The 24,523-nt window shown below is 44.1% G+C and overlaps 1 protein-coding gene across 2 annotated transcripts in view; it reads left to right on the forward strand.

The window, feature by feature from the left end:
- Positions 1–972: 972 nt before the first annotated feature.
- Positions 973–24,523, forward strand: part of gfra1a (gdnf family receptor alpha 1a) — a 177,560-nt gene continuing 154,009 nt past the window's right edge. Inside the window, exons 1-3 of one of the 2 annotated variants that reach the window (XM_050071297.1) lie at positions 973–1,636; positions 2,123–2,428; positions 3,296–3,376. In XM_050071297.1, the coding sequence (XP_049927254.1) occupies positions 1,573–1,636; positions 2,123–2,428; positions 3,296–3,376 (451 nt within the window). In that variant the 5' untranslated portion in view covers positions 973–1,572. The remainder of the gene's footprint in view (positions 1,637–2,122; positions 2,429–3,295; positions 3,377–24,523) is intronic. The other variant, XM_050071298.1, reaches the window with a different exon arrangement.

The raw sequence follows: 24,523 nt of genomic DNA on the forward strand, positions 1-24,523 counted from the left end.
AAGTGTTGCTCCAAACCTCATCAGCAATGGTGAACTGGATTCCTTGAAAAGTTTGTATCTGGATCAGGGTGATCTGATCCAGTGTTGCTTCAAAAACCAGCACAAGATGGATCAGCTGATCCTGAACAGCAAAACATGGGATTTCCAAATTCATTCAATCATTGTGATCCAGATTAATTTTTGTGAACAGCTGAACCCTGGTGAGTAGCTGGTAGGTCTTTGAATCCACCATCCACAGTGGCAGGTGGACACAGAAGTTAATTTCCAACCCTGCTTTAAAACCACCAACAGATGGCGACAGTCCCACAGTGTCCACTCTCCTGTGTGTGGACTGAGGGCAGCTCTCCCTCTGCGCACCAAGTACCAAAACCATGCTCTGTAGAGGCTGTATTTTATATCACCATCTGAAGTGGCATCTTCAAACACCTAACAGCCCACTGTCCTATGTTGCATAACAGTTTTTGTCATTTTGCAAACAGGGAGGAGCCACACATGCTTGAAACATCATGACCAGCGTCTCTGTGCAGCTGAAACATGTCACTTCCTCACTTAAGTGTGACTCTTTAAAAGGAGATCCAGATTTACAAATCACCATATGAGCTACTCCACATGTTGCTGTATTAACCACGTCATAAAAACGCACTCCAGGCGTGCTCTCTGCCCTCTCCCTGTCAACACAGCTACTCTGAAATGTAAAACCAGCCCACACGCATCAAGAGTTGGTAGTGCTGGTTTCCTTTCATAACATCTTAAATGCAACCACATGCCCTCTGCGGTCAGACAACGCGGCCTATGTGTGTTTTAATGGACTGGAAAAGTGATTGTTTCTTTTTTCCCTTTGTGAGCTGGAAAGTTTATTAAAAGTAAACACCATAAAGACACTGTAATAACCCCAGAGAGGTTTGTAGTGAGTGTGCAACTCAGCAGTGACGGTAACCTTTTCAGAATGATCATCTCTGTGCTGTTATGCTCCCGCTGGGACTCGTGTCTCCGGTGCTCATTAGTGAGTTAAGTGAGCTTAAAGCTAATTATTTATTTTCAGCGCTGTGATATTGTCTTAATAAGGGAGTGTGTTTGCTCTGATAGGAAGCTCTAGCTTTGTACATTTATTATAAGATTACTGTACTTTAGCGCGAGGGGGGAAGCTGGCACTCTCCTCCTTGCTGAATGCGCTAGACAGCAGTGGGGCTCCAGTTGGCTGTGTGCGCTCAGACGCACAGACGCAAGCATCCCACTGGCTGGAGTTGGAGGACACTCTCGCCCGTTTCGCTTCCACCGCTGCTCTGATCCCTTGTCTTTGTCTCCCGGCGGTGAGAAGACCACCCGCACGGGAGGGAAAGAAACAACCACTTCTTCTTTTTGTCTAGAGTCAGAGAAACTGTGCCGAATCGGGACTGGACACTTTTTTTCTTGAAGGGGGGTGAAATATCTCGCATGAGGCGAGCTGGATCTGTTTTGTACAGCGGAGCGCGCACTGTTACGTCTTTTCAATGGATTTCAATACAGTGGAAGTACCCTGGGAATTAAATTAAGTCGCTTTTAGTTCGCAAATTTCGTTCCAAATAAGGGTTTATGTTTCACATGGAGAGGAAGACGATGATCCTCCCAGTATTGTATGCCCTTCTGCCTCTTTTAGGTAAGTTTAAGTTGATTTATTTCCACCAACAGCTGTGTGTTTGATACTAATTTATGGGTGCGTATATTTGGGGATAAATTGTGAGCTGTGTTGATAAGGGGAGCGTGGCAGAGTCGGCGGGGTAAAGATGTGGAGAGGTTACTGTAGTCCAAACTGCTCCAAAGCGACAAAGTCGATCAAGGAGCCGTCGATGCCTCATCAAACAGTAATGAATGTGGAGGCAAATCTTCACTCAGCTGCATTTGGAGTGATGAAAGTGTCAGTGAAGTAGCTGCTAAGAAGTATAAAACTGTTTATGCATGCGCAGGTTTATGCGATGATGTATTTGTGGCGACGTGTTTTTCACGCTGCTTTCAGGGTTAGAATATTACAAAATAATATTAAAACCTGTAGAAAAAATGAGCAAAAAAATCATCGACAGAGGCATTGTGCTTTTTCACACACTATACTGTTATTTTTTATTATAAACGCCACCTCTGTCTCCAGATGTGTTGTCTTACGCCGAGGAGAACCTGCGCGCCGGGGCCACCCGGCTGGACTGTGTGAGGGCCAGCGAGCAGTGCCTGAAGGAGCAGGCGTGCAGCACCAAGTACCGCACCATGAGGCAGTGCGTGGCCGGCGGCAAGGAGAGCAACTTCAGCATGGTGGCCGGCCTGGAGGCCAAGGACGAGTGCCGGAGCGCCATGGACGCGCTCAAACAGAGCCCGCTGTACAACTGCCGGTGTAAAAGGGGCATGAAGAAGGAGAAGAACTGCCTGCGCATTTACTGGGGGATCTATCAGACATTACAAGGTAGGGTTGGGGGAACTTTTGCTTGTCAAGAGACGCACCCCAGATTGTGCGTAATTTAACTCCATCTGATCAAAGGTTGCTTTTGTTTAAAGGTCTACTAGAGATTTTTTTTTTGTTTTTTTTGGGGGGGGGGGGGCATAAAACTCTACCAAAATCCCTCAGGGCTCTTTGTTTGGGTGGGCTGCTACATTTAGAGAACACCCTGCAGCTTTGGTGAATGTGAAATGGACATTCGCTCCCCATAGGGTTTCTAATCTGTCCTGTAAAGGGTGAAAGGATTAGTTGCCCCAGCTCCTCCCACTGTTATGACCCCCCTACTCCTCCTCCTCCCCTTCCGCCTCCACCCCTGCTCCCAGAAACACACAAAAAGCCCTCAAAAAGTAGCACACAGCTATTTATCCATTAGCAGTCCAGTGTGATCACGCACAATCACTCAACTTTCATTCAAATCTGGCCCCTGGACTCGGCCCTCAGTCTCGGTCCTGCAGAGCCGAGACACTTTTTGACCTCCTAAATCACTTTCCTTGAGGGTAATGGAGCGTGACGCCCCTCAGCGCTCGCAGTGCCATCTTTAAGTGTTGATCATAGCAGGGGGGCCCTTTTAGTCCCTAAACTGCATCCAGGCCCGTCGCCGCCGAGTCGACTTCCAGTTGCGCAACACAGCTGACCAACCTGCCTAATCAAGCGTGTGGCTGTGTGCCAGCGTGGATATCGACTGACCCAAATAACTCATGTCACATGCAGGCCAATGTGAGGGGTGAAAGATGATAAACAAAACAGGAGGGGGTTCAAAACAAAATCAATCTGTCTATCTATCTATCTATCTATCTATCTATCTATCTGAACATCTGCTCCTCTTCCTCACAGGTAATGATTTCTTGGAGGATTCTCCCTATGAACCAGTGAACAGCCGTCTCTCTGACATTTTCCGCCTGGCTCCCATCATAGGTAAGAATGAAAACACTCTGCCCTGCGGACTCTTCCACTCCATCCCTTTGTATTTATTGGTTTCATCGTTCCATTGGTCACCTGTCTCAGTTGAGATACGGTTAAGCTCCAAGCTGTGCATGCTCTCACCGAAGGTTATCTGTGTCTCAGGTATCTATCCTCCCCCATCCTCTCTATCCGCTATCTGTCTTTCTGTCCGCTCGTTCTCGCCCCAGCAGTATTGCATGCTGGCTTGAAGTGACCTTGCATGGGGAGCTATAGTTCTGAGTCTCATCAAGCAGTGGATAAATGCTTCAGATGCAGAGGCAGAGCTCTGCTGTGTTCAGTTGGACAGCTTCCTCTTGTGGCTGTTTGGATCCACTTGTTGAGACGAGTGAGTGAGTACTCTGTGAGTAACGTGGGAGAGCATGATAGGCATTTTTCCCCCTGCTCAGATCAGTGTGTGGGAGCGAGGCTGATTAGAGCCTCTAGATGGCGATGTTATTCCCCTCTTCGCAGCCGCTCAGGTACTCCGTGGTCCCACAGTTGACACTGCTGTGGGTATTTGAGAGCCTGATCTATGAATGTGGCACAATCATGTAGCTGCTCACATTTTCATTATCACGCTGCAGGTGACGAGCGCTGTGTCAAATCAAACAGGCATGCTCTGCCTCCACATCTTCAGAGAACAAGGCTGATATTTTGACCCCTTTTCACAGAGAGGAGCCTTTTCTTTCTGTTTCCTCTCTCATTTTTATCTCACAATAGGCTGATTTGCCCTAAACCGAAGCTTCTCCTAGAGGAGGGTGAGATCATAACGTGGGCGCTGAGATACATAGAAACAAAATCTTGGCCTGGGCATCGACTTCATGACCAATTTGCCTCTAAACAAACCCCCGCTGAGAAGACAGCTTTCTTTGTAAAGCCTATTCTCTCCTCTTTAGTCTCTCTGTAGAGAAAGAGGATGACTCTCACCACGTCACACTATATACGTCTCTGGCCTTTGATATAGCAGCCGGTCGCAGGAGGGATGAGACACCCACAGGCCATCAGCGCTGAAGCATGTGCAGCACAGGATCGTAGTTCACATCAGAGGCAGGTGACATCTATCGACAGTCTGAGCTGCAGGTTCCAGGAGCGCCAGCAGACAGATTTATGGTGTCATTGTTACGGCGAAGGCAGGTCCTCCTTATTTCATGTCCAAATGCCTCTTTATATTGATTGATGGCTTTGCATGTACTGTATATCTCTCATTGTGAGCGTCAGAGATCGGACATCGTATCAGCGTGAGCTGTTATTAAAGGAGTTATGGAGAAATGAGTTGCAGCTAATAATTATTTTCATCTATGGTTAATTTATGGGTGAGTTTTTCATTAACTTGCATTACAATTTAGCACAGAAAATGTCCAAAAGCAAGACACAAAATGCTTCCCACAGTTTCCCAGAGCCCAAGGTGAAGTCTTTGGTCCGGCCAACAATTCAAAACCCAAAGCTGTTCAGTTTACAATGATATACAAAACGGGAATATTACATTACAGAGGAAAATCAATGGAGAGAGGATCAGTTGCTTTTCATTTTGGTTGATTAGTGCTGTAATTTACTGACCAGTATAAATATCGTGGCCTGACGCTGGACGAGCACATGTTATTTAAAGGAGCAGTCAGTGTTCAGGCTCAGTCAGTGGGTAGAGCACTGGGATCTGCACTGAACATTAAACAACGTGGCAATCTTGCTCTATAATTCATGTGTGTTCTGTGTGTGACTATGCCTCTGCTGTTTGGGGTTTTCAAGAACATACAAGTTGTAACACAGTGCATTATAGAGCGATTTGATCCTTCCTGGGTGTCCATAAATGAACTCCTGTTTTGGCCATAAGTGGAGATATGGGATGGAAACCTTCAAACATCAGGCATAAATGTCAAATGCTTCGGCTCGGGAATGGACTTCTGAAGATGTCCAATGGGCTCATGACATAAAATCCTTAAATTATGAGAACAAGTTGTCATTTATTTTCCAGAACAGGTTCATCTGTGATATTCAGGAGATTAGGAATGACATGTCTCTCATGTTAAGAGAAAAATGGTCTGTTGACACTTGATATAAACCAAAACTACAAACCTATTGTCTCATAAAGAACAGCTACAGTGTGGAACCTTACCTGGAGTATAATCTAAACAAAAGCGTGCAAAGTTGAGCTCAGGAACGTCACCATTAGCCTCAGAGACTGGAAGGTTTAATGCCACTCTAGAGGACGACAGAAATGTTTGGCGTGTAATTTAGGTGAAGGTGAGAATGAGATTCACTTCCTGTTTTACTGTCCTGTATATGGAAACATAAGGGATGTACTTTTCAGTAAATCGACCACTGTCTATGTTGAGTTCTTTTGTCCTGGATGATCATGAAAAATTTGAGTTTTGTTTCAGATTTTGATTCATTTGTGGCTAAAGGCAGAGTGTTCTGCTTCTAGACTGAGTAGCAGTGCTTTTGATTGTTACTGCAGCATCATTGTAATGGTGTCTTGTAAACCCATGAGGGTTGGGCACATGTAAGTGTGCATGACACAAATAAAAATCAATCAATCAATCATATAAAACAGAAGGTCCTCATATCTGAGAGGGCAGTACATGCAGACATTTTCCCTTTTAAATGAGTCTTCAGAAGTGTTGGTGTTTCACTTCCTGTCAGCTTCAGTAAAGTGCCCTCCAGTCTCCGACCTTTTTATCCTGCGACACCTTGAAATCTTCATCACAAGCTGTGAGATGAGTTCTCCTTCTCAGATTGTTTGATTTGAAGGGTTGTTATAGGCTGAAGAGCTCACAGGAGAAAGTCAGCAAAAATAAATGTAATTTTGTGTAGTGCTACACATTTATTTTTTCTGACTTTCTCCTTGATCAATCTGTATTTATTTGTTTCTTAATCATCTTGCGACCCCTGAGATTTATGTGAGCGGAGGGACGTCCAGACCTTTAGGTTGGGAACACTGGACTAGTTGACGGGTGTCATCTACTGTAAATACCTGTTTCTCTTAACTGACAGCTTTGATGTAACACTGGATCACCGTGGGTCTTCTCCTAAAGTGCAGTTATCAGTCTGTGGTATCCCTTTCTGTGATATTGTACAAGTTTAATGCAAGCTACACTGTGCAACATGGATCTAATAAACTTGGGTATGACATCAAGTTTGATGTATGCAAACTGTATGTGTATGTAGGATACAACATACGAAGCTCAACATAGAGGCTCACATTATTAAATAACCTAAAGTTTTGTGGGCACTATACACTGTGTGTGTGTGTGTGTGTGTGTGTGTGTGTGTGTGTTTGCTAGCTGCTAGGTGTCTCACCTGGCAGCTGTAACTCCGCCTCTATTTCCTTCCACGTTTCGTCCTTCTTTTCCTCTTTGCTGGAATCAGACACATTTCTTTTAGCGTGTTTTGCCTCCATGGCGAGCTGCTGTTAGTCTCTTTGTTTGGGTTTAGCACCAGTGCGTCATGTCGTGCTGCATTTCTATTGGTTGGTTAGCAGACGTAGGTGGTAACATCAGTCACACAGTGAGATGGTCATCCCAAATTTCTTACACTGTCAGAATTTTATCCCAAGCTGTCTTTGATCGCAACAGCCATGCTTGAAACTCCCTCACTGTGCGACATAGGACCACCATTTTAGAGACAGACAAGACGAGAAAAAAGATATCGGCAAGTTTCTTTCATGTTGGTCATCGTTTGTCTGGGACAGCCCAAAATTGCTCAGTATACCGGGCTAAAGACAAAGCAAAAAACACTCAGTAGCCCAATCAGCAGAAAAATATTGGCAATGTACGTTTCTGCAAACCACAGATATGTCACATTTGCACATTATTATGTGGCAGATATGTTGAACTTTACATTTCAGCAACACTGTGGTTAATGTGTAGTTAGGTTTAGCCACAAAAACCACTTGCTTATGGTTTGGAAGAGATGATTTTTAGGCGGAATATACCTAGTTTTGGGGGCTGATTGGAAAGCAGCAATGTCTTGTTAAAAAACAGCTGCTTTATGTGCCACTCTCTCAGCAGGAAACGCAGCGATGTCTGGGTGAAAATCAACCGCTAATTGTGGCAGTATTCCTACTAGAAAAACACCAACAGATCCCTTAAAAACACCCAAGTTTGGTGCATAAAACGTCTCGGAAACACAGCAGCGACTCGCTAAAAAACACCTTTTTTGTTGTTGTTTGCTGGTCTCAAACAGAGGTGTGCACCTTGGCAGGCGTCTCACTATCCACCGTCCCCTCCACCACCTGATGACAAAGTCAGCTCATGTACTATGTCGCTTCAGAAACATCAATATGATGCGTATGAAACATTCAAATGTGACGTATTTGTGGTTTGCAGAAATGTACAATGGCAACAATTCTTGACTTGTAGCGCAGGAGCTGGGGACGAAGGGGTGAGAGGGGAGGGCTGCAGGGGTGAGGGTTAATCAGTGAATAGCAGGGTGAGGCTAAGTGGACGGGGAGCACAGAAAGAGAAAGCATGAGATCACTCCGTCTGCTCTGCTCTTTTTGTGGAAATTAAAGGGCAAGGTGACAGGAGAAGGATCGAGGCAGAAATGATTAGAGCTTAGAGCGTGTTTTTGATCAGTCAGACAGCCTCGTACGTGTCAGGTCTGCAGCGCGGCGCGCTGAAGTGAGAGGAGGGCGAGGAATTTACACAAAAAAGCCACAAAAACATACATAGTTTGAAATGGGAGCAATATGAAAAGTGCTCTCTGGGGATTCTCATTTTTATATTATGCAAATGCAGGTCTGCTTCACTCTGAACTTTAAATAAGAGGTAGGAGTGATATTAGACTACAATATTCCCTCATTGTTTTTCTATAGGAGGCCCTCTACAGTATGCACCTGAACATCTCCTCTGAACATGTTTTTGTCTTTACATACTTCCAGTTTGATGCTGGAAGATAAAATATTAACTTTTATCCCAGCTCATAGTGAAACTCAGACACCAGTTTGTGAACCACTTATGATCCGAGTCAGCGGTCCGTGGTCAGCCCCCCTATTTCAGGAGGCTCTCTGGACGTGTCTGTCTCAGTGAGGCAGTGCGACTCAGTGATCCCAGGCTGTAGGAACAATAGGCAGCCACCATGATCCTGTAATTCCATAATCGACCCCATGTCACTGACTCAAGGGACTAATCTCTGGTGACACCCATACATACAGCGCACAGATGCACACACACTTAACACACACTGCTGGGCCCTGAGCACCTGTTCCCGATGTAACGCCCATAGGCGTCAGTCTGATTTCATTAGAGACATGGAGGGTGTTGTCTTGGCCACACTGGCTGATTGATTTCTGACGTAAAACTGATTCACTCACTGATTTTAATCAGCTGCTCTGTTTGTTTTCACCTCTGTCGATAATTCAGCTCCCAGTAAAAACCTTCTTAACAACAAACACTGACGGAATTCTAACTGGGAGAAGTTTCATCTGGTTATAATCTGCAGTCCTCGCTGCTAGACGCCACTAAATCCCCCTCTGTTTGACACACTCAACCTTTAAATAATCAGCTCTAACTGATCTGAACATTCTAGCTGAGAGATGCGCACACACGCACACGACACACAGCAGGTCCACTGGGTTGATTCAGCTAATTATTTTCAGATCTTTACTGAGGGCAGAGTGCTTTTACCTCTGGGGCCGAGTGCAGTGAGTCACAGTCAAGTGTGAGCAACTCACTGCCCTGCACCAAAAAATGAGCAACTGCTGCACAGTGTTTTATTCCTCAGTGGTGCTTTTAGAGAAGCAAAGTACAGGCAACATTTTGGGCATGTTTTTTTTTGTAGTTATTAATGTTTTATTTTGATCGTCATGGATGTTTAGAGAGACTTACGTTGGTGTGTGGGTGGTGCAGTGGTTAGCGTTGTTGCCTCACAGCAAGAGGGTTATTGATTCGAACGCAGGGTGTGGGAGCCCTTCTGTGCAGAGTTCGCATGTTCTCCCCGTGTCAGCGTGGGTTTCCTCCAGGTGCTCCAGGTTCCTCCCACAGTCCAAAGACATGCAGGTTAATTGGTGACTCTAAATTGTCTGTAGGTGTGAATGTGAGTGTGAATGGTTGTCTGTCTCTATGTGTCAGCCCTGTGATAGTCTGGTGACCTGTCCAATGTCAGCTGGGATAGGCTCCAGCACCCCCGCGACCCCTAACAGGATAAGCGGTTACAGAAATAAATGATTGTTGGTGTCTGTGGTCTAAATCTGGACGTGATGTCAGCACTGAAACAAGTTTAAAGACTTGCTGTAGGTTCCCAAATAACTTCAACAGCAGTACAGACTGAATGTCGTCGTGTCTGTTGCTGCGGTCCACCATGTCTGATCAGCCAGGGCTCGACAGTATGAGCGTTTCACTCGCATTTGCGACTAAAAATAGGTGTGTGCGAACTGTAAAAAATATTTAGGGGCACATGTGCGCATAAAAAAATCAGCCGAAGCAGCCTATATTTTTGTCAATTAAAAAATATAATAATCTAACCGCAAATGTTGGAGGAACTCCAGCCGCCTTCCCTCTTCCCTCTTCCCCATGTGACACGGTAATGGGCGGTTTTCCAAGCCACTGTCGGCAGCGTGGAAATAAGTCAAAGTGTGGCGGAGACGAGGGACCGGGTTAAGCAGCGGACCTCCGGGGAAACGTGCTCTGTTCTCCCCGCAGTTAGGGACCGTTCTCCACGGCCAGGCTGTCGGCTGGATGGGAATAAGTCAAAGTGTGGAGGAGACGAGGGACCAGGAAAAGCGGCGGACCTCCAGGGAAGCCTGCTCCGTTCTCCCCGCAGTTAGGGACCGTTCGCCGCGGTACCACTGCTGGGCAGGGTGGAAATAAGTCCTGCAGAGTTTCAGAGGACCTGGAGAATGTTTTAGGATAGTAATAACATTATATAAGATAATCATATTGCAAAGATAATATATATAAGATAATAACATTAAAGACAAAATTAAATTGCAATACTTTTTCAAAACTTGATGATTTTACCTTTCTGTGCATTTTGTATACAAATACATTAAATAATTTTGCTTGTAAATGTCTATTTGCATCATGTTTATTATGGAAAACACATTATTTGATCAATTTACATTGTGCCCCTAAAGTTCTTTGAGTGCTCCTTACTTTTTCAACTTAGGAGCACATGTGCTCCTTGGGAAAAAAGTTAGCGTAAAGCCCTGTCAGCATATCTCTGCTGTTTGGAAGTCACTGGTTTACGTGTCACACATTTAACAACAAATGGAAACTGTGATTTTTTTGCCTCCGTGCTGGCGAGTGCCGTGGCCAGAGGCTCCCAGCTTGTTTGAGAGTAGATTTTGAGGTTTTACTGATTACTTTTAAGGCTCTTCATGGCCTCTCTCCCAGTGAGATCTCTGACCTCTTAGTATTGTACATGCCAGGACGTACTTTGAGGTCCTCTGGCAGCAGTGTTTCATCTGCTCCAGAGGCCCGGCTGAAAGCTAAAAGGGGACAGAGCGTTTGCTGTCAGGGCCCCGAGGCTCTGGATCAATCTGCCTGAGGAAATCAGGTTGGACGAGTCAGTGATCTCTTTTAAGTCCCGTCTTAAAACATGCTTTCATCTGAGAGTTTTATTGAAAGTTTATTGAAACTGTCTGTTGTTTCCTCAGATTGTCCAAACCAAAGTAGTTTTATCATTTCTTTTAGAAGTTGCTGTTTCCATGTCTTGTCTGTTTTAATTATTAACATGTAAAGCGCTTTATAAATAAAGATAATTCTGAGGTCACTGTGGCATCATGATGTTCTGCAAGAACACTTTTCTGGCCATTTTCCTGCACCGTAACTCAGAACAGAAGGAGAGACATTTGGTCAGATACTGAATTGGTGACTCAAATCTTGAAACTGCGCTGACTGTGTATGCTGGGGGAAGATGTGTGTTTTCACAGACATGGATGTAAACTGTAACTGTAACTTGATTGCTTCACAGAGGGATACAACTGTGAAGCAGTAATCTAGGTTTTTACTTCAGTGATAGCTTTCAGATGTTGACAGCGAAGGGTTAAAACCGACATGTTGTGTACTTTAAATCGTTGTCAACATGATATATTCATGTGACGAAGTGATGACAGTTTTAAATCTGAAAGCTGAGTGTGAACTTATGCAACACATCAGTTGCGGCGGCAGTAAAGACTCACAGTGTGTGTGAGGATGTAACGAAGCGTGTGTGTTCGTTCATGATTTTCTTCCCATTTTTGAATTCAGGCCGTTGGTCACTCCTCTCCAACATATCCCTGTGTTCAGTCCCTTTATCTTCTTCTCTCCGTGTCTCTTAAGCAGCTCCTGTTGCAACCTGTTGTGATGTCTCTGTTTCAGTCCATTAAAGGGCTCAGTGAGTTCCTCTGCTGCCGGTGGAACCACTGAGATCACTGCTTCTCTATTAGTGGGAAAGTGTGCTGGTTTCTCTTTGCGTTGAGCACATACAACATGCATGATACACACATAGGAGCACGCCTGCATGTGTTAAACGTGCTGCACAAAGTTTATCTTATTACAGGTGATGCTTTTTCATTTTGGTGAATATATCTGCAGATGTTGGTGTTTTTTGGAACGCTCTGAAAGATGCTAGCTTTGTAAATCAGTAAAAAAAAAAAAAAGTAGACATCACGCTGAGCTGAAAAAACAATAATTTACTATTGCACCGCATGAGTTCATATAATCTTCGAGGAAGCAGAGAGCAGAGTTTAGATGAAATGGCTGCCGTGCTCTTCGCCAGTTGCCCGTGTTTATGAGTCAGTGATCCATGCAGGAAAGGAGCAACACAGAAACAGAAAGCATTATTCTGAGATTCAAGTGGACTCGCAATTACTGCCGCACCATTTGACCCAGGCTGCTGGAAAATCAAACTGGGGGAAGGAAATGAACGGATGAACACACAGCCTGGGTGGATTTTACTGTATTTATGGACACCGGCTCTTTTAAAATGTTTCATCTGTTACTTTTTGCATCTCTCCGTCTTGTCCTTCATCTGCGTCATGTTGTTTTCCTTCACCTTGAATATCTAAAAGCAAACTGCATGCCCAGCTCTCCTTATTTTCTTGAATTCTTATTATCAGAGCCAAAGCCCAGCTGAGGTAAACTTGACTTGAAAAGCACGTCTACATTTGGGGAATGGGGCGATGTCGTGGGCCAAGCAGTCAGAGCACAAAGAACACGGGTTTAAAGTTTAAAGAGGTGGTTTATTATCCCCCAAAAATACGTTTTACAAAGCAAATGTCAAAAGATAACAGATTTTGAGTTCGAGGGACCTTACAAGAGGTCAACAAAACAAGACTGTGTAACAAGACTGAAGAATAAGGGTAACAAAATTAGACGTTAACTCAACAAACAGACCTAATGAATTGAGACAATGGGCCAACAGATATACTGGCTCATCAGACCAAATGAAACACAAAGGGGAGAAGTTACAAAGACAATAACTAAGACTAACACAAAAGCTCAGTTTCCACCAAACACTTTCAGTCCAGTACCTTTGGAACCAACAGTAACCCTTCAGACATGGTACCTAGACCCTAGATCAGCGTAGCGTTTCCACTGCAAACAGTCCTCTTAAATGTGGGCGGGGTTGTTGTCACTCACTGCTCCGTCCAGAACTCACTGTATTTCCTCATCAGCGGTGACACAGATGGAAGTCTGCACCTGGTTTATCGTCCACAGAACGAGGCTGCACGCCCACATTTTCGGAACAAAATAGAACAGGCTGCAGTGAGAGTCTCTCTCCATGGGATATTTAAAAATAGCAGCTTTGTGCATTTAGTCCTTCTCAGGCAAACTCAGGGGTTTAGTGTTGCTGTAGCCCACAGGAAGTGAGGATTAGAATATATGACCTTCACATAATCCGCTCCAAATTAATCTATATTTTTAAAGTCATTACTAAAAGTGTGTGTCATATAAAAACTAAAGTGATGGTCAAAGTTGTCACAGTGAAATTTAAGGTGTGCTGATGGATTCACGTCATCAACTCATGCATTGAGTAACATTACAAGTTAACGTTCCACCTTAAAAGTTGCCGGCAGTCGGCCCAGTGAATGAAGTTATTTTTTCTCAGACTCCAGCTGCTGTGAGAGGCAGCAAAACATCCTTTCATTTTATAGTTACAGTTTACTAATAAAACTCTCCACAGTATGAACAGTGGTTACATGAGCCTCAAAACCAGACACAGCTCAGCCCTGAGCAGAGTGACCGTCCTCTACTGACCAATCAGACTGCAGTGTTCACAGCTCCACCTTTTAGTACCAGATCTGTGTGCTAGGTACCCCAACAGAGGGGGGACCAAACATGGGGACGGTACGGAACGGTTCCACTGGTACCATCCACAACTTTTCACAGTGGAAACAGGAAAAAAGTGAACTGAATTGAACTGAACCGTACTGCTCGGTGGAAATGGGGCTAAAGAATCCCCTAATTCCCCCCGTGATGTCACAGCTCTTGGTTTGTTCCATGGGATGGCCTTCTGCATAAAACCAGGCTCCGCCCTCAGCCCCATCTTTTGCCGAACTCCAACCAGGAAGTGACTTCAGGTAACTCAAAGAGAAATAAATAAATAACCCACAAAAGTGAAAGCAAAATGACAGAACTATGTAAAGTAGAGAAACTGGTTCCCAGCTGGTGGGTCGTGATCCAAAAGTGGGTCGCATGTGACTCACAAACAATTTAAGTTTTTTAAAAAAACACATCACTTTCTAAGTGCAGTGAATTTCCAGCACAGGGCTTTTATTTTGAAGTACTGTGTCCTGCTGTAGGCTGAGTGACAACAGACAGCTGCTTGACAGAGACAGCAAACCAGCTCAGTGACATGGCTGAACACAAGTATAACACTGAATATATTAAACTGTGTCATTGAACCAATGATTGTGGAGAAATCTGGACCCTGTGGCTGCACCAGTTGGGAACCACTGATCTAGAAAACAGTGTGTTGTTCAGCAAATGTATTGAACGTATTTTAAGTGACTGCAAATTAAAGGTAGCTGAACATGTGGTGATGGTGTGGGTGAGCATGGGAATCACACAACCTTTAGTGTGGCACGGCCGTCACAGGCAATTTGTCTCAAACATTTTTGGCACACTGCCACAAAGATTACGGCACATGATTGCACTGTTTGCAGATAAGAGACCGTTTCGATGCGTGAGCCAATTGTCGTTTAGCACAAGTGTGTCGAGGGGCGAGAGAAATATGACACGGCACAAGAAAAAAAAAAAGTGGCAGGGACTGTAATCGACAGGCTGGGCCGCAGCCAAAAGTGACTTAAGGTAAATACAGCAGCTGTGGTTAAATGACGGGGTGGCAGTGGGTGAAAACGGATAAGAACATCACAGATTCCAGGAGGTGCGACCTATGAATAAAGATGAGTTTATACAACGTATCATTTTCGCTCTGGCCTGCGGACTGACCTTTTACAGTTGTTTGGCAGTTTTGAAGTGATAATATAGCATTTAGGTCGGCAGCACTTATCTTAAACCACCGTCTGTACTTCACAAAGTTTGGAGTAAACAGGACAGTGTTTGAGATTTACAGGACAGTATGATGCACTGCGATAGACAGAGTTTATAAATGTGTCTGAACTGTTTCCCCTCCCTGTCCTTACATGTCAAGGGCTTCAGTAACTTACTCAAACTCAACTAATCTGGACAGATGTTGGGTGTTGGAGCTCTTTATCTCCAAGTTCTTCGTGTTTTACAGGCAGCTATGCAGTAATCAGAAAGTGTTCTCTGGCTTGTAATGAATTTTTTTCTCCCCGTCGGTGTGTATTGATGTCTGCTTGGCTTAAACTCTCTCCTTAAGCTGAATCCTCCTCCCAGTTGGCTGGTGCAGCGGCAGGAGCTCTCTGTACATCACCCACTCACCACTCATAAGCCCCAATACACCAAAGCTCAATGTTGTGTCTTTTCCATGTGTCAAGACTTCAAACACATCTTGTCCTCTTCCCTCCTACAACTCAAGTCAACCTTGAAGCGCAGTCGCGGCGGTGTGTGCATATATGTGCGTGCGTTGCGAGTGTGAAAACATCTGTAAGTGCGTGGCCCGGCTGTCAAGCCAAGGCAGTGCTTCAAATCCCCCCGTGCTGACACGCAGCGCTGAGAGGCTGTCAGCACCACTCAACCACTGGCTGCAGAGGAAGTCACTCTCATTATGAGCTGCCAATGTTTCCAGATAAGAGTGTCTACTGCTATCTCTTTCCCTGCTTGTGTTTGTGTGTACGGCTGCATCTGTGTGTGTGTTTATGTGAGTGTGAGATAGAGTCGGGGAGGGAATGCAGAGGAGTTGCAGAGGTAGAAACATAATTTATTGTGCTGTATCTTTTGGAGGGCGAGGGAGAGAGTATCCTGCCTGTTCTCTTAACTTTACTTTTCTGCCTTTATTTATCCAAAGTTGGTTGACTGAGCACACTTGCTCCTTTTGGTGCCATTCCCTGCTTCACGCTTATTCAGTCACATGCATTTATAGCTGGGAGTTGCTCTGGATATAAATAGTCCTCCACCGTTTGCCACCAAGCAGATTTAGTGTTTACTTTATAAAAGTTGTTGAAGGAGTGGGCGGTTCCTCACTTTTTTCCCAGCCTTTAGCCTGCTGATGCACCAATCAGATACACTGGATCAGGACTGGCAGCGATCCTGACATAACAGCCAGACATGATCAGTGTTTCCAGACCTTGAAGGAATGCTTAACCCCCACATGCATCCACAGTGAATGATCCAAAACTTTAATTATTTGACACTGTGCGAAAGTGTTTTAAATATTAACAATAAATATTGTTATTGTTTATCTGGCCGTGACAATTGATTATTGAACATCTGATGTAATACCAGCCTCACTTCAGTTACTCAAGAGTTTTCTTCGTTTTTGGTTTCTCCGTTCACCTTGGAGGCATGCGAGGAAAAACTGAGTTTTCTTCCCGAATTCATCAGAACACAGGGTGAGTGATTGATATACAAAGGATCATTTGGAGGTGAAGTATCCCTTTAAGGTTGTTAAACCTTCAAAGACACCCTGCACAACATTTGGTTTATACCAGTGATACTCAGGCTCGCCATCAGGAGGCGTCAAAGGATGACATGACGATACATGTAAATGAATTTCTATCATTAAAACACATTTCAACGTGCCGTCTGATGCTCCCAACCACTGCAGGTACTGTGAACTGTTGCAGTCCATCTGACAGAGGGGGTCAGGTGTGTGATGCGCAGAAATCACAAGCGCTGTTAATATAACCGTGAGGTGGACTGCAGCCTGACTAGCTGAGTCAGAATGCCTCACCAAAAATTGGGGACCACTAAATGAAAATCCAGGGTACAGAGAGAATGAGACAGTGAAAGAAGCAGAGAGGCAACAGACAAATGTCTGGCAAAATACAAACAAATAAACAAAAAGTAAAGAAGCGGCAGGTATGACAGGCAGAGCTGATGGTGAGGAGTGAGGCACACTTAGGCCTAATCCCAATACCCCCCCTTGCCCACTACCCGTTGGCCCTCGAAATGAAGCAACGAGGGGTAGGGGTTGAAATATTTCCCTAGGAATTGGGACACCACTCACTACGTCACCGCACCGGTTACATTCACGCATAGCCTACGTAACTAGGCTATGCGTGAACGTAACCGGTGCGGTGACGTAGTGAGTGGTAACTATTTTAAACAGGAAGCTGCGAGCCATCTACATTTCCAACCGGCATCTACAATGGAGTCTCCAGTTGAGTTCATCCTACCGATCGCGTTTGCCGCATTCATCATGCTTCATTTGATGAACGACAGACAACAGGGGACTTCTGCTAGCTAGCTAACCAGCTAACATTACGAGGCAGCATAGTTACTAGCTGGCGTGTTATCGTAATGTGAAAAATCTGACAATTTTGCAGAACAGGACAAATGACAGACAACAGTGCGAGCTAGCTAGCTAACAAGCAACCTGACGACAGTAACGTTAGCTACGTATGAACTTTTTTCCCCGTCTCTTGCTCAGTGGTAGCCATGGCGACGTCTACCCCTCGCTGGCAAGTCAGCATCTGAAATCCCTCGCTCCGAAGGGCTAGTTTCATACCCACTACCCCTCGTTATGCCCCCTACACACAAAAAGGAATTGGGACACCACTACCCTTTCACCTCTTTCTCTAATCATCCATTGGTGGTCTTAACACAGAGTAGATACAAAATACATGTGAAAATATGATTGATTGGAATTATATTCACAGGAAGTATAACATTTTGCATAGTGGTATGTATGGTAATTTTAGGGTGCCAGGGTGCTCAGTGACCATTCATTAATCTAAAATTAATTTCATGACACTGCCTTTTTTAATGTAAGTGAATGTAAATCAGAAGCGTGAGTGCATTAAAAAACATCATGATAGAGCTTGTTTATCAAAAAACTCACTTATAATTCTTACTCACAGCAAACCGCACAATATATTTTCCTACTGACTCACTGTTTTAGTCCAATTGTAATCAGTATTTCTCCCTTCACCCCAGATGTTGACATTCAGAAGATCAAACTTGTTTTTAACTCAACTTGTGGAGGATGATTAGATTAATTAAGCAGAGACAGAGTGGGGTCAGTGTATCACCACTTATGTCTCTTACCAGCTCAGTTCTAGGAACACGCAGCTGATGTGGTCACAAGTCCCCTGATTTGTTTTGGTGTTATAGTCGTGCACTTCTGACCTCGCCAGCGTACTTAAAAACCCTTTTGTATCACTTCCAGAAAGCTACTCCCTCACCTTTGTTAGCTAAATGACTCATTTCCCTGAAGATAATTTAATCCAAGCTGCGTCACTAAAAGACATGCTTTTCTTTTTCTGCCTGTCAATCACAGACGGAGTGCAGCTCTCAGTCTGGTCTGACTCACAGCAACTTTAACGCAGACTGGATGTGTTTGCAGGCATTTTGATTCACACGCTTTCCTCTCTCAGCTTTTCAACTAGTAGATAGTCAAACGGCTTTACGGCTTAAAAAGTCACCGCAACCGCATCCTGTTTATTGTCTAGAGTCTCACACCAGGAGCTGGCAGAGATTCGGTGTCAATGGAGTCTCAGCGGGACGCTTTGTGCCATGCGTGCTCATTCCTCACTTGCTCTTTAGTTTCAGCCCAAGTGCAAGCTGGTTTCTACAACACAAGACACCTCAGAGCCATGTTTGTTTGAGTACGGTTCTGCTGTTGTGATTATTGCATGCATTTCTATTTGATACACACACAGACCCTTTTCTGAATGTCTCGGAGGTTGAGGAGCATGAACACACTCAGAAATCTGTGGACATGTGCCAACTAGTTTTAGTGAGGTTTCATTTGTGCTTTGAGTAAATGCTAAATATTGATGCTAACAAGCTAAACTTTACATGGCACAAGATAGCATGCTAGTATAGTAACGTTAGCGTATCAGCATACTTATGTCAAAGCTCAAATGCATCTGAGAGAGTCCAGCTGAGGCTGATTAAGGCGGATTTATACTTGTGTGTTAGCTCCATGCAGAGCCTACGCCGTTGTGAGCATTTATACTTGTGCGGTGGTGTGTCTGTGTCACTCTGCAGTTACACCTCCAAAACACTAGTTGGCGGCGGAGGTTTAAACACACATTAAACACACATTAAACATGGCTTAATAGAGACAATTTCAGACTCAAGTACACAAATCAGCTTCACTATAACTTGCAGCTTCACAGACAAACACTTGTCTTTATCTGGACACATTTTCCCCACAAATACAACATGCTAACGTTATTAGCACAAGTCTATGGCATTTTACATTGTATAAATTAGCCGAGTGATCCACAGTCTCCTTCCACTAGTAGTTAGTTAACTCTTTGAAAGCATTGAAAGTATGAACAAATTGGAGAAGGCAATGAGCAAAGTAAGAAGAAATGACCCAAAAAATTAGCAAGAAATTAGTACAAATGAGATAATTAAAATCAAGAAAATTAGTGAAAATAAATAAATAAATAAGGAAAAAGAAAAGAAAGTCGGGGACAAACAAACAAACAACAAAATGACCCGGGAAAGGACATTTCCCAGCAGCAGTAATTCTGTAACATAATTTTTAATATATAATAATAATGATCATAAATATTGTTTTTTATGTAGTTTTTTCTTTTTTCCCTAGCTTTCTAAAAACTATTTTCTAAATCTATTTGCTCAGGTTAAAATAATTGCAAAAGGCGTTTGAAAGCAGCACAAGAAAAGTGATGTCGCTTCAGGTTTCAAAGGGTTAAGGCGACAAAATCCAAAATGTAAAGTTTGTACAGAAACACAGTTCATCTTCATTAATAATATTGCTGCCAAACTGATAAAAATACTGTTGACATACAGAGTCGTGTCTTGTTGCAGATCTGTGAGGAATTGTTAATATGTTGTATTTCTTAAAGGGAGTTTGGTGTAATATTTTCCACCAGGAGCAGGATGGGAAATAATCTCCAAAGGAATCTAGTTGTAGTTTTGTAAATAGTGACCCTGCAAGATCCCCAGTCTATGAAAAATCTTACAGTGTGTGACCGAAAGCTCACACTGTTTTTAGATGTGAGAGAGGCTCTGTATTTTTTGAAGTCTTTTCAAAGTCTTGTAGTGCACCGTAGGTATCAGCTGGTACTCTTCAAATTGCCTGTGTATTAAACTGGCATGGCGTGTCTGGTACGCATCCTCACACTGTATCCATCCATCATGTAAGTCCTCATCTCCAGTTTGTCATCTGTTTGCAAAGCATTACGGAAAAAACTGTCCCAGCAGACCTGATCGTTCCGTCCCCTGCACCGGGGTTTGTTTTGTTAAAGACTCCCAAATCCACTGCTGACATTACTGTCCCTGCGCCTTGTCTCATATGAAGCCTAATCAATACGGCGCTGTGTTAGATTGGAAACTTGAGGCTGTGTCTACAAGAATCTATTGATTTCTCTCCTTTTCCCCTGCTCCCTCCGTCTTTTCCGCCCAAGCTCTTCCGTTCAGGCCGGGATCAAAGGCTTTATCCTTCAGCAAGGTTCGAGGTGTACGGTTCCAGACGGAGCTTTGCTCTCGTGTTCTGAGAGAAAGACACGGCCTGCTGGGGATTTGTGTTTTCACTGACCTTGTCTCATCTCTGTACAGTTGATTTTTAGCATAACGCGTGCAGTAATGTGAACTCTTCGGAGATCCTGAGAGCCGTATGAGTGTATTTGTGGTTAAATATAGATGGATTGAAGTTGTTGGTTTTCGGAGGAAAGGCAAGGCTTAAGGAAAATTCGTCTGCATTGTGGGAGAAAGATTATTCTGATTCAGTGGTAGCTGTCAGCTTGCATTGTAAATGTACTGTATTATGCAGCAAGGACTGAACCTGGTTCAGATTTAATCCAAATCAAAGGCAAGGTCAAGAGAACACCTTCATATTCCCTGTCTCACCCACTGTACCGCGCTTTATTTTTATATTTCCTCTTCCCAACCAGGTCTTTTAAATCTACTTCCCCATGGCGCTACATGTCAGCTGGCCAATTAATTCACCACACTGTTTCAGAAATGACTGATCCAGCTGTGGGCCATTGGCAGAATAATTCTAACAGCAGCCATATCATCAGGTTGCCAGTCCAATCACTGGCTGGCGCACCATGGGCCAAGAAAATCATTTAGTTAAAGGTGACCAGATTTGAGTCCCTCTGAGAGGCCTTTGATTGGATGTGAAGTGGAGGGGTGATTCATCATAGTTAATAAATGCGGTTGACAGCTCGAATCAGCGGGAGGGAGCATGTGCCAGGTCTGCCTCCCGCCGCTGCTTTATACCGCATGCAAATACGGACAATTAACTTTTCACATACACAGTTTCAGACACCTACGCGGATGGAGTTATACACAAATACGTGTGCACACATGCAGTCAGGCAAGACTCGCAGGCGAGGAATGGATGGGACTAATATGCACAGTTATGACTTCAGGTTTAAGAGCTAACAGTCAATCTTAAGTGAAACGTCTGATTTATATCCTCAAAACTTTGTGTGGTGTGATAAAAAGAATTTATTAGATGCAGTGTTGAGCTTGTTACTCAAAAAATGTAATTTATTATTCATTACTTGATACTGTTTTGTTTTAAAGATTATTTTTAGGGCGTCTTACCTTTATTACAGGACAGCTACAGAGACAGGAAATGGGGATAGAGAATGGGGATGGCGCGCAGCAGGTTGCAGGTTTGAATTGAACTCGCAACACTGCAAAGGAACTTGGACTCAGCCTCTTGTTGGACGGCCGTGGCTCAGAAATAGACCCTCCAGCCTGCATGTTGAAGTATCCCTGAGCCCCAATTTGCTCCCGATGGCTGTTCCATTGGTGTGTGAGAGGTTGAGGTGAGGTTGCAACATGTATAGTCGTCTCGGCCACCAGTGTGTGAATGTCTGTGTAAATGGGTGAATGTGACTCGTAGTGTAGAAGCAGTCTGAGTGATTGGAACACTGGAAAGGTGTAGTCCTTTTACTGTTGCCATTTACTCGATGGGGCGCACACTCTGCCTGTTGAGGCCGAGGTCACCCTACTCGTTACTCCTTTTAAAAGTACTACTTATTACTCCCTGCCAACAATAATTCGATACCCTACTCGTATTACTTTTCTCTACACCCCACAAAATTGGTAATTGGGTCCTTTTTCCTTAAAAATGAGGAAGTAATAACATTCTCACCTCTGTGATAAGCACCGCTAAGGCTAATGTAAGATAGCTATCATTTACCTTAGGGGTCAACACATTCTCACTCCGACCTCGTCACATATCGACGTTTGGTCATGGACTCTTAACGTCCACATATGACATGCAAGGTACCCTTGGTGTGTTGACATTCTGGGACAACCGTGTCAACTTCAGTCTGTTACATGCATTGTCTGTTTTCAAAATACACTTCACAGGAAATGTACAGTTTGCATACAGTCTCTTTTGTGAATTGACTTTTTTTCCCCTTTAATAATAAAAGCACGTGGTTGGGTTTAGAAAAAAACAACAACTTTATAATCTTACAGCTTTCTGGATGAAAGTCAGTGGTTGTTGCACCCATCCACCACCCCTCACGCCTACCCTAGTTGGACTTTTGCACCTGTAACAGTTGCCCCACTGTGTTTCCTCCTGGTGCCACCAGGCGCCATTACAGAATAACAGCGATCGGCCTCGTATCATGCCGCGTGAAAGGCCGTCTTTTTTCGTCAGTGTCTGACACCAGAAGTCACTGCCCAAGTGCTGGTATTTGATGACTTTGGAGTGAGACTGGGTTGTGGGGGTCTTCTTTTTCCCAAGGACCTGTCTGAAAGATGGAGAGTCAGTTGTGAAGATACGCAACATTTCATCCAGCCACAAGCTTCAGTACTTCTTTGCCCTTTGCAGCCTGCAGCTGTCCACGATTAAAATCCAGTTTGGCTTGTTGAGGCAGTGTAGAGCTTCAGCCATCCCCTGCAGCCAAGGAGGGCTCACCTTTGGTAGGGTGTATTTCCTGGAGCTTCATGTCATAGAAGCTGTTTCAGGTGGTTTGGTTTGGTTGGTCTCAGTACCACATCCCAGAGCAACGATGCTCTTGTCACTTTCCTCCTGACAAAATCAAAGTAACAGGAATATTTCCAGCTGCTGAATGTCGTCATTTCTATCTCCCATAGTATCTTGCTGCTTTGTGATGTGCATGTGCAACGTGACAATTACAAATATGAAACTGCTGATTTGATTAAATGTTGTATTCAAGTCAGTTAAGTGATAAAAGTAACGAGTTATTTGGTTTATGGGTAACTGATGTTATTACAGACATTTTATAAGTAATCTGTTACACTCAGTTAGCTCAGTTTTAACCTGGACATCTGGGTTGAAGTTGTTTAGTTAAACATGGATGTTAATATAACTGTTGTGTCCGCAGTGTTTCAGTATATTACAACATGTAGACTGTTTTCACATTTAAATCTAGTCCTGTAAACACTGTTTCGAACTTAACTCTTAGTTTTAACATAATGTCTCTGCATCTCTTGATCTGACAGTCAATAGATTAATGTTTAAAGGCTCGTCTGTGTCTCAGTCAACAATGAAGAGAGGATTGTTTTAGTACAGTGTAGTTAATTATGACGTGTTATAATCACGTCCTGTCTTTCTCAGCCGGCTGAGGCATGACTGACCACTGGCAGGTGCGCCAAAGCCGCGGCCTTGTGTTAAGCTGCTGCTCTAAGCCCTCAGCTGCACCCAGTCAACTCGCAGGATTAACTTGCCTCGGCTCTGGCCGTCAGGGCTTTCACTTGTGCCGTTGTGTCTTAATAGAATTTCATACTCTACCAAGTAAACGCGACTGGACTGAGCTATACTGTTTCAGCCTTTTACCGAGGTGGATTTGTAAAGTTATGCTTCTTCCACTGCTTAAAATTGTTGGAATGTCTCGTTCTCAGCCGGTGTCACTGTTTGACCTCTTCTGCTCGACTCTTATTGTGTCATAGATATTGTTTAAATCCACAAGAGCCAGCTTTCACTGTCAGACATCAACAGCGATGATATTACAGGACCAAAGGAGAAGCAGCTCTGCTCTGCTCTGCTATAATTGAGATGTTTTGGTTCTTCTTTGTCTTTATGAAGGGAGTGTAACGTCACACTGTTATACAAGCCACCTCTGTTAGTTCAGCACCTGGACAATTTATGCATGTGGTTAAAAAACTGTCCAACAACAAAACAGTAATTATAATATAATTACAATATTGAAACATGCTCAAAATCCAGTGAATCAGTTAACCATCACCACCCAGTGACGGCAGTGTCGGCAGCAGGAATTGGGCTGTTTACTTTGCCCCATGCTTGGACGTCATTCATCCCAAGTCTCAGCCGAGTAGGGTGACTGGACGTGACCCAACTTGTTTCTTTCAGCAAGCCAAGTTTGAGAGAAGTTTTTGTCAGGTCATTGTCAGCCGGAATCTAGAGGGTGTATTTGGCCCAGTTCTGGGGCATCATTCATCCCAAGTCTCAGCCGAGATGGGCAACTGGATGTGGCCCAACTTATCTCTTCCAGCGTGCTGAGTTTGGGCTGATTCTGGGCGGCCATTTTTGATAATGGCCCAATGATGGCAGTATCGGCAGCCGGAATTGGGCCAATTTTGTTGGCCCCATTCTGGGGAGTTATTTATCCTGAGTCCCAGCCTAGTCAAGCAACAGGACATGACTCAACTTTGAGTTTGGCCTGATGCTTAGGCAAGGTCATATTTGATT

The sequence above is a fragment of the Epinephelus moara genome, chromosome 19, assembly GCF_006386435.1.
Source record: "Epinephelus moara isolate mb chromosome 19, YSFRI_EMoa_1.0, whole genome shotgun sequence".
NCBI classification, from domain to species: Eukaryota; Metazoa; Chordata; class Actinopteri; order Perciformes; family Serranidae; genus Epinephelus; species Epinephelus moara.